At 44.3% G+C, this 15,133-nt stretch overlaps 1 protein-coding gene across 1 annotated transcript; it reads left to right on the top strand.

Annotated features, from left to right (window-relative positions):
• Positions 1 to 4,696: 4,696 nt before the first annotated feature.
• On the top strand, positions 4,697 to 13,450 carry RIPPLY3 (ripply transcriptional repressor 3). Its single transcript, XM_045540656.1, has 4 exons — positions 4,697 to 4,897; positions 5,991 to 6,057; positions 9,938 to 10,005; positions 12,261 to 13,450. Exons 1-4 carry the CDS (start codon positions 4,791 to 4,793, stop codon positions 12,592 to 12,594), a joined length of 576 nt encoding a protein of 191 aa, XP_045396612.1. The 5' UTR covers positions 4,697 to 4,790; the 3' UTR covers positions 12,595 to 13,450.
• Positions 13,451 to 15,133: the final 1,683 nt, after the last annotated feature.

The following is a 15,133-nucleotide window of genomic DNA, read 5'->3' on the forward strand; positions in this document are numbered from 1 at the left end:
AAATATTTTTCATCTAGCAATTCTACTTCTGAGAATATATCCAAAAGAACTGGGAGGAGGGGCCTACCTAACAAGTACAATGAACATTGTTTGGGTGATGGGCACACTGATAGCCCTGACTTAAGCATTATAAAACCTATAGGTGTAACAAAAACATTTGTACCCCCTTGATATTTTGAAATAATAGAAGAAAGAAAAAGAAAAAAAAAACCAAAAAACCAAGGGCAACATTTATTTGTCTGTTATCTTATCTGATATGTAGTGCTTTTTTTTTTTTTTTTGAGACAGATTCTTACTCTGTTCCCTGGGCTAGAGTGCCCTGGTGTCAGCCTAGCTCACAGCAACCTCTAACTCCTGGGCTCAAACAATCCTTCTGCCTCAGCCTCCCGAGTAGCTGGGACTACAGGCATGTGCCATCATGCCCAGCTAATTTTTTTTTATATAGATATATTTTTAGTTGTCCAGCTAATTTCTTTCTTTTTTTCTTAGTAGAGACAGGGTCTCGCTCTTGCTCAGGCTGGTCTCAAACTCATGAGCTCAACCGATCCACCCGCCTCGGCCTCCCAGAGTGCTAGGATTAAAGGTGTGAGCCACCGCGCCTGGCCTGTAGTGCTTTTCAATCCAAATTCAAGAGTAACCACTGCGCAGGCTCATGCCGCAACATGAGTGAAACTGAGGACATTATGCTAAATGAAATGTCAGTCAAAAAAGACAATTACTAGATGATTCCACTTATATGAGGTCCCTAGAGTATTCAAATTCATAGAGACAGAAAAAATGGTGGTTGCCATGGGCTGGAAGGAGGGGGAAATAGGAAGTTAGTAGTTTCAATTTTGCAAGATGAAGAGTTCTGTAGATGATGGTGGTGGTGGTAGCACACCGGCGTTGATGTACTTAATACTGCTGCACGGTACACTTAAAATGGCTAAGATGGTAAATTTTATGTTTTACGTATTTTACCACAATTTAAAAAAATAAAAACACATTTTTAAACCCCCACAAAACAAATATGCCTCTTATTCCCATGGAACAAATATACTTTTTGGAGAGGTCTTAAATGTTTTAGAAACTAATTAAACAATATCTTGTAGGTCCTAAAACAGCTTTAAGAGTTGCAGAACGCTCTGTGGGGTGGATAACAGGAAATAGGGCCTGACTAAACAGAAGGAAAGGAAATTATCATTTCCCTGCTTGTCTTCAACACTGTTTATGTAAAAATATTCTGCCCTCTTAGATGTTTTGACTTTTGGTGTCCTCCTTCTAGGCAGGCCGGAAACCCTCGGGGTTGACATCTTTACTCTTTGTTTCTAAGCAAGGACTGAAAGTCAGCACATGAAAAAGAATTTTTAATTAAGGACAGCAGAGTAAGGAATAGAATCTCCGTTTTACTTTCCTCCCAGGCAGGGATTCACACTTTTGAAGTTTTGTAACTTTTCCCAGTTTGTAAACCAGCGGCCTAATTAACTTTCTTAGGATTTCTTTCTCCTTCCCCAAATGACTTCCTCTATCATAAATATCTTCCATAGATCCAAATAAAGTTTAAGAAATAGTTACAATCATAATATTCTTGGTAACACAAAAGCCCTTTGAATTCCCAACCATCTCAAGAGCAATTTGTTTCTTTACTGTATTTTAATTCCTCTATCTACAATAAGAAGAACTTTGTTTTAAAAACCTCATTTTATATTACCAGTGAATTTGTTTTTCATTAAATACATTTTCATCAAAAACACACATAATCATGGATTTTAATTACTGTTTATGTAGTTATATTCTACTGCCTGGAAGACAGATTATCTACATAAATTATTTGGGACTCTTCTACTAAGGAAATATGTGTCTTCTCCCCGTGTTTTCATTTATTTAATATTTATTGATTTCAATATGAACTCATGGATATTTATTTTATACTTTAAGTTATAATCAAATGCTACTTTATTTTGTTGCACAGACTATTCCAGCGTTGGTCATTGGGGTCTTACATGGTACTTGGCAGAAGAAAAAACAAAAAATAAGAGAAAACCAAGTGTCTACTGTGTGCAGGTGTTATGTTTGATCCTTTTGCCCTTTAAATTTATTATTAGTGGTGTTCACTTTCTAAAGCCCATGTACTTGGCAGGAACGCCAGGCCTGGCTCTCTAACCAGATGGTGACTGCACCAGTTATTCAACCTCTAGGAACTCCAGTTTCTTAATCTGTAAACTGAGGATAATGCCTGATTTATGCGATTGGAGTGAAGATTATAAAATTAATATATGCTCCACAAAGGAACAAATGATTCTACTTATATGAGGTGCCTGGAATGGTCAAATTCATAGATCAGAAAGTGGAATGGTGGTTACTAAGCACTGGGGGTGGAAGAATGGGGCGTTATTGTTCAATGGGGACAGAGTTTCAGTTTGGGATGATGAAAAAGTTCTGGAGATAGAGGGATGGTTGCACAACAATGTGAATATGCCTACTGCCACTGAACTTTACATTTGAAAATGGTTACAATGATCATTTTAACATTATGTATATTTCACCACAATAAAAGAGTGATATATTCATTGATGAAAACTTAGAAAACTGTTTTGAAAGCCTCTCAAAATCCTTAGTAATCTCAGTTCTCAGCAGCCACTTCTGTCTTTTGTAGACTTTGTACATAGTTCACATCCTATTTATACACATTTTTCTTTTAACATTATATTGTGGCCAGGGGCAGCGCCTCACGCCTATAATCCTAGCACTCTGGGAGGCTGAGGTGGGAGGATTGCTTGAGGTCAGGAGTTCGAGATCAGCCTAAGCAACAGCGAGACCCTGTCTCTACTAAAAATAGAATGAAATCAGCCAGACAACTAAAAATATATAATCCTAGCACTCTGGGAGGCTGAGGTGGGAGGATTGCTTGAGGTCAGGAGTTCGAGATCAGCCTAAGCAACAGCGAGACCCTGTCTCTACTAAAAATAGAATGAAATCAGCCAGACAACTAAAAATATATAGAAAAAGTTAGCAGGGCATGGTGGCGCATGCCTGTAGTCCCAGCTACTCTGGAGGCTGAGGCAGTAGGATTGCTTGAACCCAGGAGTCTGAGGTTGCTGTGAGCTAGGCTGACACGGAACTCTAGCTAGGGCAACAGAGTGAGACTTTGTCTCAAAAAAACCGAAAAACAAAACAAAACAAAAAACAAAAGAACCCCATTATATTGTAAGCATTTTCCCACACTGTTCAAAACTCTAAAAATATTTTTCATAGCTGTGTAATATTTTACCATCATTCAATCACTGCCATATTTTAGACATATTGTTCAACATTGTAAATAACACTAAAATGAACACCTCACTAAAATGAAGATGTGATTAAATACATCTTCATTCCCATTTCAAAGTACATCCTTAGTACAGGCACTGAAGTAGAATGACTAGGCCAACAGGTGAATAAATATTTTTAAGGCGCATGATACAGGTTATCAGACCTTCTCAGCAAGGTACCCTGATTGCCACCCTGCAGACACCCATTTTAAAGCACCCACAGCGGGTTGCTCAGTGTCCTTTTTAAAACCTTTTTTTCCGCATCGATAGATGAAATACGGTACTCTACTGCTGCAATGCGGCCAATATCCTTTAATCCCGCCCCCCAGTATGGTCAGTTTCTTTTAAATTATTTGCATAAAATTGTTCAAAGTTGTTAATTCTTCCTCTTTATTGCTTGCTTTTAATTAGGTTTAATTTTTGTTGACATCTTAAAGAAAAAAATGTGAAGACATTTTAATCCCTGAAGTTTTTCGATTTTTTAACATTCTTTAAGGTAATTTAAATGACATCGAGGAAGTCCGGGTGCTCAAACGCCGCGCCAGTGGCCCCCTGAGGGGCAGATTCTACCGGAGCCTGAGCCCAGGGGTTCGGGCCCGTCGTGTGTCACCACCGAAGAAGTCGCGTTCCTCCCACCCTGACCTGCAACCGGAAAGTGTCCCCAAGGCCGAGGAGGCACTTTCTGAGCCGGGCCAGAGGCCATTCGGAGGAAATCCCGCCGTACTCCCCCCTTCATAAAGAAACCTCGTTCTTTTCCCAGCCGCCTGCGGAGGGAGGGGCGCTCTCGTTGCGCCTCGCCTCGCCCGGTCCTGTCCGAGGCCCTGCGTCGCCTGGAAGTATCCGCGCGCGCCCACTCCGCCCGCTCCGCCGCGGGTTCAAGCCCCGAGGTCGGGGCGTCCCGGGCGCCCGCAGTCCACTCCTGAAGGCTCTCCGGGTCCACGTGGGTCCCCAGAACTCAGGCTGCCCCCCCATCCCGCAGGGAGCGCGCCCTATAGAAACGCCATGTCACCCCCCGTGCCTGCCTGCGCTCTCTGCGCTTCCCTTGTCACTTCCCGCCGCCTCCGCCCCGAACTTCCTCGCCCAGCCCTTGGCGCCCCCTCCCACGTCTTCCTTTGTCTCTTCCCCACCTTTGCCTGGGCCTCCCCAAATCCTCACCTTGACACCCCTCTCCCCCGCCCGGCCACGCGGCGCCCCCTCCTTGAGCTTTTCTTGTCCCCTCCCCATCCCAAGCTTGCCCTGTCCCCACCGGGAACTTCTCTTGTCCTCTCCCCTCCTCCTCCCCGGGCTTCTCCTTTGCCACCGCTGACCCCCTCCACAACCCCTCTCGGAGCTCTCCTGTCCCCCCCCCACTCCCGGCTGTTTCCTGTGTCCCCTCCCCGCCCCGCCCCCGGTTTTAAACCTGGCGCCCGGCGCGCGGGGAGGCGAGTGCGCTCGCCCGAGCGGAGAGAGGCGCGGGCTGGGGGCGGGCGCCGCTACAGTGGCGTGGGCTCCGCGGGCACCATGAGACCCGAGGCCGCGGCCGCCGGAGCTCGGGAGGCTCAGGGGAGCATCTGTCACTGCCCCGAGGACAGGCCCCGGAGGCCACCGCCACCGCGCGGGCCAGACAGGTGAGGGTGTCCCCACGGCACAGGCGGACGCGTGGAGAGGCGCGCGCCGTGTGGGTGCGGGGAGCGCAGCTAGCGGGTGCTGCGGCGACGCGGAAACCCCGAGGCCGGGCGGAACCCCGAGCTCGACGGCGACGCCGAGCAAGTTCCTCAGCCGGGACAGAGACCGGCGCCCACCTCTGGGCTCCAACGTACAGCTCGGAACTGCGGAGGCTCAGGCGGTACGCAGCAAGGAAATGGGCCAACACTTCGGTTTATAAAAGATCTCAATTTACCCGGCTGGGAAACACTGAAGTTTCCGGAACCGTAAGCGAGCCTTGGGCAGGGATCCCCTCACTTTGACTGTCACTTTCTTGGTGGCCGTCTTTGGTTTCCCTGCGCTTGGGGATCAGCGCTCGCTGTCTCTGTTACCAGCCCTTTTTCAAGTAAAAAAGGGCTGGTTTAAGGAAATCAAATTAGTCGGGGAGGTAGAGAAGGGGTTGGTTGGGCCAGGTAGCCAAAGAGGAGAAACGGATTTTCCCTTTTTTGCGTCGTAGAACTCTATAAAATCATCTCTGTAGAATCAAAATCTTTCTGTGATGGAGGCAGGGTGGGGAACCTGAGGCCTTGGGGCCACATGTGGCCTTCTGGATCCTTGAGTGCGGCCTTTTAACTGAATCCAAATTTTACAGAACAAATCCTTTTAATAAAGGGATTTGATAAAGTTTGGGTTCCGTCGAGGGGCCGAACTTGGGGATCTGGAGGGCCAGATGTGGCCTTGAGGCCGCAGGTTCCCCACCCCTGAAAGCGTCAAAGTAGCCAGCTATAGTGGGAAGTCCAGAATTGGAGAATCCAGCCAGGATTAGTTGGGAGAGAAATCCCTCAGCTAATGTGTACCCTAATAATAGTGTTAGATTTGGGACCTACGCTCTCAAAACCTAATTGAAGCCAGAGAACTGGGAGTGCATAGGGAAAGAAAAACACAGATCGAGAGCTTGGGGGAACATTCTGGGCTGTCCAGTGACTCTTTTTCAGGCAGACACTAGAAATGAGAATAGCTCTCAAAATTTTAAAAGACAGCAGAAATGTCTTTTGTCTACTGGTGCTTGCATTCCAGCCCCGCACCGTGGAGACCTTGGACCCTGACAGCCGGAGATGCTGAGCTGATCGCAACTGGAAGCCGGGTAAGGTTAAATGTGGGCGTTGAAGTTAACCCGTCCAGCCAGAAAGTGGCACCATCTCTAAAATAAAGGGACCGTGAAAGTCCTCCTCCACACATCCCTTCCTGGGACATCTAACCCATTAAGTGCCTCGAGGGCTGGGAGCCTGTATGAGTAAGGTATTACTCAGACCTGAGTCACATTATAGATTGGGCTCCTGATGGCTTCTCCTTTCTTGAAAAGCAAAGCCACCATGGCATAGCTGTTTCATGGGAATTATAAGGGATTTCTTCTATGTTGGGGTTTCTTCTGCAAACCAGCAGGTAGAGAGGGGAGGGGAGAAGGCTGTCACAGTCTCTCACCTTAGAAAAAAAGCTGAGTATGCCATTAGCTCTCAGCTGGTGCTACACAGTGCAAATAGGGCAGAGCCCCATCCGAGGAGCCCAGAAGTTGCAGTTAAAAGCCCTCACCCGCCGTCTGGCCCTTTCTGAAGCACTTTTGGCGCTGTCTGCAAGCACTCCTGGGGTAACTCATGTTGTCTGAGCAAATACACTCAAGCCGAGTGCTTTGTGGGCAAAGATTAATTGCCACTACTATTCTTTTGTTAGCCTGCATCGGTAACTAAATTGCTTTATACTTATTGATGTAATGACTTGCTTTCATAGAATTTACCTTTCCTTTGTTATATAATATAACAAACATTTAAAATATGTTTAAAATATAAATTGATGACTTTCATTGATTTTTTTTTTTTGGTGAGTTACTTAAAATGCTGGCATTAATAAGGCTGGAAAGGACCATGTATTTAATTTACATAATGCATGTGGTATATGGCTGATCGTGCAGTTATTTGGAATACAGTAAGAAAACTTGGGTGTGGAAAAGCATTCCTTCACCATATTTTGATATTTAGTCTATTGTATTAAATTAATCTGAATATTGGGAGTTTTAGTTCAGTTACTGTTATTTACTTTAAAGAATGAAGTAAATAAAATCTATGTCAAATTAACAAGCATATGATTTTTGAGCCTAAATTATCCTTACATGTAATATTTAAATAATGTAAAATAATTCCTTCTTTTGCATTCAAACTTAAGTTCTTAAAAGATTTAAGGGTGCTTGTGTGAGAGATAATATACATGTTTATAATTATCCAATTTTCTTTTAAATGAAATGTGTGTGGAGCCTAGCAGTTGTTTGCAAGAATGGAAATACCATAGCACACTTCATAAGTAAGGGAGGTGGTGTTTGGTTTTTTCTATTTATGAGAAGGCCATTTGTGAGAAAAATGAAGATTGCTTGCAGAGAAATGTTAAGCTGTAGCAACTCTCGTCGATCAGTTGCCTGTCACCCTGGAGGAAGAGTTGTGTCCATGGATTTGGGTAGAGGGAGAATGGGTGTTCCATGGGGGCTGTGCTCACCGCACGCGGTTCTCCGCAGCCCCGCGCCGGAGGGAACACGTCTTGCTCAACAGCGCCCTCTCCCGACAAAGCGGGAGAATTCCTGGGCTCCAGAGCACCGTTCAGTACTCAAGAAATGCATTGGCGGGGAGCGGGGGGTGAGGGGGACTATGGCCTGGTGACCTGTACCAGGACTCCCGGCAAGCAGATAAAAATTAGAATAAAATCTAAATTTGAGGGAAGGCCTCAAGGCCCTGTGTCCTGAGCAGCGGGGCCACCGTTACCCACTTGGTGCTCCTAGCCCACCTAGACAGCTATCTCCCTCTCCTGCCTGGAAAACCTAGACCGTTCTTGACCTCGGTTGCATTTCCCTGTTGGCCACTTGCCGGCACTGCAAGCGAGGCAGTTTCCTGGAAGAGGTCAGGGACTGTTCGTTCTCTCGGGCCTGTCCTATCTGCCGGTCTCCCCAGCCTCGGCCTTGGCCCTGGGTCAGAGGCACACGTGGGAGAAGACCCAGCCTGGCTGGAAGTGTCCCTGCTCACGCCTGTTCTCTTGCTCTTGAGAAAAGACACCCAGAGGCCAAGAGGGGAGATCAAGAGTTCAACACCAGTCTGGGCAACGTAGTAGTGAGGCCCTGTCTCTAAAATAAAAAGAAAAAGAAAAAAAAAAAAGGAAGAAAACACGCTCACACACACATACCTATATACCTTAAACACAGAGCCTACCTTGTATACATTTCTGTTCCTGTGTTTAATTATGATATGTGAATATCTAGACATTTCCCTCATCAGAAAAGGATCTTGAATAAGACCCTTCTGGCAAATAATCAGGATATTTGTGGTGTAAAATTTTTAAAGCTGTAAATGTTTGTGGCATAAAGTTTTTAAAGTTTATAAAGGTGTACTGTATATTTCACAGAGGCTGGCTGGAACCAGACGCTTTAAAGAACCTACTTTTTCTCTGTGCCACCTACCATTGCCTTTTGGTGTCCACCAAAGTCTGCATGTCAGGTGGACCCTGTCCCATCTCGGAGTGTAAAATTGTCTTTAGCAGGACAGGATTGCTTGTGGTGATGGAGCCTGAGGAGCATTTTATAACTGCAAACAGAGCTTAACACAGAAGTAATTTCCTGGAGCCCCCAAAAGTGAACAACTTTATGGAAAAGATTTTGTTCCAGAGAACCTCATTGTACTTCCTTTAGCTCATCAGTGTATTGCAGAAATGTGGCTGATAAGGCATCCTGTCTGCAGAGGCTCCCCGCAGGCTGATTTGCTCGCAGATGTTAAGTACACACACAACCCCCTTCCCAAGGTCCCTGATCTGGGTCCCACTAAACTCCATGGACTCCAAGAGCTCGGTCTTTCAGATCCACTGCCCCAGCCCATCTCAGCTCATTTTCAGGTCATCCCACCATGGTCCAGAGCGCCCCACTCCCCACTCTCCGCAGTAACTAAGCTTTCAGAGACTCAAGATCAAATGACAATTTCTGGCTTCTCAGCCTCTGGGATAACCTGGCTACATTTCAGGCCACATCTATTCCGGCCCAGCACCCTCAAGGGTTTGGGCAGAACAGGATCAACCCTGGACAGGTAGAGTGTGACCGTTCCCTCACCTTCCCCGTGACCCTGATCAGAGGTTAGCATGGACAGGCCTGGCTCTCTACTATGTCCTGTCTTCACTAATGTTGTCCTTAGCTGCCCCTCTCCTTGGCTCCTGCTACTCAAGTGGTCACCAACCTTTGGATGCTCCTGAAGTGTGCCTGGACTCTGCCCTTCCTTTCCTTTCCGATCGCTGTTACTCATATCTTTATAACCTCCTGCCGAGACTGGTACCTTCCTTTCTTCACCAACGTGATCTATGCACCTCTGCTAGTGGCCACCACTGTCCTTGAAATACAGATCTGATTGTTGAACTCCCTGGCTCAAAAATCAGTCGGCAGTGCCTGTATCTAGAATCAGACCTAAATTCAGTAGTGGGTATTCACCACATTCTGCCATCAAGCCCTCTGAGCATCACAGCATCTCATTGGTGCCACACTAGGCTGCCCAATGTTCCTTGCCTGTGCCCTCTGTTTTCTCACCCCTCTGAATCTGATGCTCTCCTCTGCCAGAATAGCCTCAGAATCTTGCACCCATGTGCCACAGATGTCACTGCCAGGCCCTGCATGAACCCTTTCCTGATCCTTCACCCCACTTAGAGTCATGAGTGTCTTACCATGTTATGTTTTGCAGCTTAGTCATTCGCACACTTGTGCACCTCTCCCCATTAGACTGTAAAGTGCCTGGACCAAGGCCCTGTATCCCACCCTTTCCATCTTTGAATCTCGCACAGCGCCTGGGACATTTTGGGCCACAGTAAAGGGAACAGGGGCTTATCAGCTACTGCTAAGGTGTTTGAACTCTCTAAAATTGGTACTGAACAATTGCAGACTACTGAGACTCTATTTTTTAAAACTTCAGAGGCTCCTTGACTGTATCTGTGTTTGGATGTGTCTGTCTTTACAGCCTGAGCCCGGAGCTGCCCAACAAACTTTTGGATCAAAGGGAGCCTTTGGGTTTCAGCATCCTGTAAGGTAATATACGACTTCACACTAAGAAATCGGTAACTTCCTTTTAACAGAAGCATTAATACACTTTCGTGTCTTCAACCATATAAATTTTCAACAAAGTGGAAAATAATTCAATATATTCTTTGATATTATTTAGTTTCCTCAGACCAAGGAACTTCAGGATATTTTGTTGGGTTTCTGGAAACCATGTGTTCATTCATTTGGTGTTTTGGCTGCAAGGTGCAATTGGCCTCTCTCTTTTCTGTATACCTTTCATTTACACTTTTCATTACATGTTATACCTTGTGTTAAATTTAATCGCATATGAATTGGATATGCATATCTATTTATTCACTTAGATATTGAGGTACATTTCTGTTTCTCTTCCAGGATATAAGCTAATGTATTGTCTAGTGCAAAGCAGACTTTCAGGATCTGTGTGTTGAGTAAGTGAGGGATGGAGCCGGCTCCGGCACAGCCGGTGCAGAGCGCCTTCCACGGAGTGTTTTCCTCCAGCCTCTCAGCTGTGCGTCCATGGTCCTGACAGTGCCCAGGATTTTCACTGCTGTATCCTGCCCACATTGCATCCATTTTAGAGCTTTTATCTGTCTTATTCACTCGCTCTCTCTCTCTCTCGATCTCTCATTTCCTTCACCAAAATTAACCACTCCTCGGGGTGTTTTTGCCCTGGACACCCTGGAATGTTACCCTAGACATCTTTAATATATCCTAAAGACACTCATTTCTAGAGATGAAATTCAGAGCCCCTCGGCTTGGTTAGAAAGAAGACTTCCTGGTATCCTTACATTAGTGGTTTTCAGTCCTCATAGAATCAATGGGGAAGCTTTGATGCTCGGTTGAGCATGCCATGACTGCAGAGGCACAAGCCATGGCCATGTAACTGTGCATCGCACACCGGATATATAATTTCATTTTACATTTTTATGACAGAAGATTTCAGACATACACAAAAGTGGAGAGAATAGTACAGTTGAACTGCCATGTACCCAATCACCGGCCTTAATGGTTATCAACATTCTTCTGATCTGATCATATTTATCACCCCACAACGACTTTTTGTTGCTGTTGTTAGCATATTTTATTTTCTTTTTGAAATAGGGTCTCACTCTGTCACCCTGGCTAGAGTGCAGCAGCGTCATCATGGCTCACTGCAACCTCAGACTCCTGGGCCCAAGTAATCCTCCTGCCTCCCGAGTAACTGGGACTACAGGTGCCCGTCATCACACCTCCCAATTTTTTTTGTACGGACAGGATCTTGCTACATTGCCCAGGCTGGTCTCAAATTCCTGGCCTCAAGCTATCCTCCCACCTTGGCATTATAGGTGTGAGCCACTGTGCCCAGCCGTTGTTAGTATATTTTAAAGCAAATCCCAGATATCTTACAAATTCACCTATAAATACATCAGCATAAATACCTAATTTTTAACATGGCTAAAAACTAAACAATGCTTATATTTCTGTCTTAGTTATACATTCTGTCTATTGCAGAATTTCTCAGCCTTGGCACTATTGACATTTTGGGCTGGATGACTCTTTGTTTTGGGACCTATCCTGTGCATTTTAGGATGTTTGCTAGCATTCCTAGCCTCTACCCACTAAATGCCAGTAGCTTCCCCTCAGTTATGACAACCAAAAGTGTCTCCAGACACTGCCAAATGTCCTCTGTGGGTTGAGAACCACTGGTCTATTGGAAATCTTTGGAAGTAAAAAATTGTCATACATTACTTGTAGGAGGGTATTTCCTCTCTCTCTGTTCTCCTTTATCCAAAAAAAGGGATATTGAAGTCAGCTTTGCAAATAAGCAGTACTCAGTTGACAACCCCTGTCACTTCCTCAGAAGACCACAGGAGAAAATTCAAATAAATTAGTGAATGAAAAGTAAAGGATAAGATACTACGGGGAGGGGGAGAGTATTTGAAATACTTTCCATGTATTATGAGAATCCTAAATTCCATAAGACCTGAAAGTTAGGAGCTTCAAAGTTTATATATTTAAGCTTTTTTCTTTTTTTTCTTTGCATTTTTTTCCCCGACCACATCTTTCTATTCTGGATTTGCTCGTTCAGGTGACAGCTCACTTCTGAACTAGGGTGGGGCTCATCACCAGGTCTCTCCATGAGGTGCCCGAAGTTCCGTGTTCCGGTGATTTAGGAAAACACTGACTGGGGATTTCACTGCTTCTAGGGAAAAGGAACCTCTAGAAGGAGTTTAGGACTGTTTTCGGGCTGATTAATAGTGTATTTGTTTCTTAAATATTAGACTTTATCTACCGGCTTCAAAACGTCAAGAATACCTGCAGAGATCCGGGGAGAAAGTGCTGGCCAGTTTCCCAGTGCAAGCCACGATTCACTTCTACAACGATGAGTCTGACGGGTCTGACTCCGAGGATGAGGAGCAAGAGGAAGAAACCCCGCCCTGCCATCTTCCCTGCCAGGAGTCAGAAGGTCTGGAGGAAAATAGCCAAGGGGGAAAGAGCAGGGACCGGCCCTTACACCAAGGGTGGCCAGCGGGTGGAAGAGGTGGCTTCTGTAGTAAGGGTCAGCCTCCCCATGATGACCCCTCAGGGGACTGTGAGTGCTCCTCCAACGAATGAATCAGTGAATCGGTCTCTCTTCCACCGCAGCTCCACCGGGCTGCTCCTCCTGGGCCCGGGTCCAGGCCTACCCTACGCTTGTCCTCTTGGGGACAGCCAAGCCAGGACATTTTGCACCTGCTGCTGGGCCTGCAAGGCTAGGGGCTGCACAGACTGCCTCTGCTCAGCACTCTACTCATGGCAAGAGCTCAGCTTTTACTTTTCTTTCTCCTGGGGATTCTTTTTTAGTGCACTCATGCATACCTTTGAGAAAGGGTCCTCGAACAAAGAGGTTTGTGTCAACACTGGTTGTTATCAGGTAGACCCAACTTTCGAAGCTCATTGAGCATTGTCACTCTGCTGATCAGACTACAGATTATTCTCATATAGATTAGTAACCCACCCCCACCTCTCACTTAACCTGAGACTCATTATTTAGCTATTTCTACTTTTGTAAAAACAATTTAGATATTAAATCCCAATTTTAATCCATTGTCCAAGGGTTGATACAGTTGTTTAGTAGTATTTTGAAAAAAAATTTGTTTATAAAAAAACAAAAAAAATACTGAATAACTTCCATAAGAGTAACAAAGAAAAAGTTATGAATGTCTAGGGGACACTTTTGGATAAAAAAAAATATGTGATTATTATATAAGGACTGTTTGTATGAATATATAAGGATTAGAGCTATAGCTCTTCTTAGTTGATGACAGCTTTGGCCATGTTACTTGAATGGACTATCACCATTTTTAATTAAAATATCTAATGTAAAATTATTTTGATTTTTTTATATTTTGATGACCAAATGAGTGTATTCCTGAAAGTTTTTGACTTAATTATTTTACATGTGGTTGTCTTCCTGTATTTGGTACATTATATAAATTTCTACTTAAAATAAATATTTTGAAAAGAAAGAATGTTTGATAATCACCTTTTTGCTTAAGACATTTTTAGATTTAAATAGTTCCTCCTGGCAGGGCGCGGTGGCTCACGCCTGTAATCCTAGCACTCTGGGAGGCCGAGGCCGGAGGATCGCTCAAGGTCAGGAGTTCCAGACCAGCCTGCGCAACAGCAAGACCCTGTTTCTACTAAAAATAGAAAGAAATGATTTGGACAGCTAAAATATATATATATAGAAAAAATTAGCCGGGCATGGTGGCACATGCCTATAGTCCCAGCTACTCGGGAGGCTGAGGCAGGAGGATCACTTAAGCCCAGGAGTTTGAGGTTGCTGTGAGCTAGGCTGACGCCACAGCACTCTAGCCCAGGCAACAGAGTGAGACTCTGTCTCAAAAATAAATAAATAGTTTCTCCTTTAATATTTTTTAAAGTTTGTCAGGATTTTCAAAAATATTTAACTCTTTTTTTTTTTAGAGACAGAGTCTCACTCTGTCCCCCAGGCTAGAGTGCAGTGACATAATCATAGCTCACTGCAACCTCAAACTCCTGGGCTCAGGGGATCTTCCTGGTTCAGCCTCCCATATTAGGTAGGACTATAGATGCATACCACCAAGCGTGGCTAATTTTTTTTTTTTTGTAGAGCCAGGTCTTGTTACTCTATGTTACCCAGGCTGGTGTTGAACTCCTGGCCTCCAATAATCCTCCCACCTCAGCCTCCCAAAGTGCTAGGATTATAGGAGTGAACCATCATACCTGGGCAAAATATACATTTTGAAAAAGTAATTTTATGGTTACACTTAGCTAGGTTTTCCATAAAATATACATTTTTAAAGAAGTAACTTATGGTTGAGGATGACTTCTCTGACACATCCTTCTTTTAGTGGCTCACAAAAAGTAGCTTCTACTGAATTTCATTACTGAAACAGAATCTTGCAGATATCACAAGCTGAAACATGTTAGAAATGTTGGTAGTAGGACTGTACTCAGACCTCCCACACTGCATGGTTTGTTGTAATATTGGTTTCTTCACATCTCTAGCCCAATTTTCTTTGAGTCTTCCCATGGATTTGCTAACAAAACAATGCATTGCAATTGGTTGCCAATTTTTTCTATTTGCTATTTTAACCAGTTTTCCTGTGGGAGGAAGAAAAGTGTTTTCCCAGTGGTATGTTTCTTTTTAAACTTCTGTATTATACAAGGAATTGCCAAACAGGCTGCTAAACTTACTAAGTTTAGTGAAGTTTTTATAAAATGCTGTATTGAAGATCACATGATTTTGAACATACAATTGATAATATCTGAAGTATAATGTATGCTTTGCTTGAGGTTCAATGACAAAATATGTTAATAATTCAATTATTGTTCTTGATAATTTTAATTATTTTTCCGTAACTTTTTGCCAGATCTTTTTTACCTTGTTATGTGGCTGACGATGAACTAGCAATAAAAGCAGAGATCTTAGCTTTGCCATTTTCTTGTGGCTTGCTTGTGCTTGCATTATCTGCATTATTTATAATCCAGTTTCTTGGGCAGAAAAATCTTTAATTTGTATAGTTTATTTATTTATTTAGAGACAGGGTCTTGCTCTGTCTCTCAGGCTCTGGAGTGCGGAGGCATGATCATAGCTTACTGCAGCCTTGAGTTCATGGGTTCAAGCAAT

Source organism: Lemur catta, chromosome 1, assembly GCF_020740605.2.
Source record: "Lemur catta isolate mLemCat1 chromosome 1, mLemCat1.pri, whole genome shotgun sequence".
NCBI classification, from domain to species: Eukaryota; Metazoa; Chordata; class Mammalia; order Primates; family Lemuridae; genus Lemur; species Lemur catta.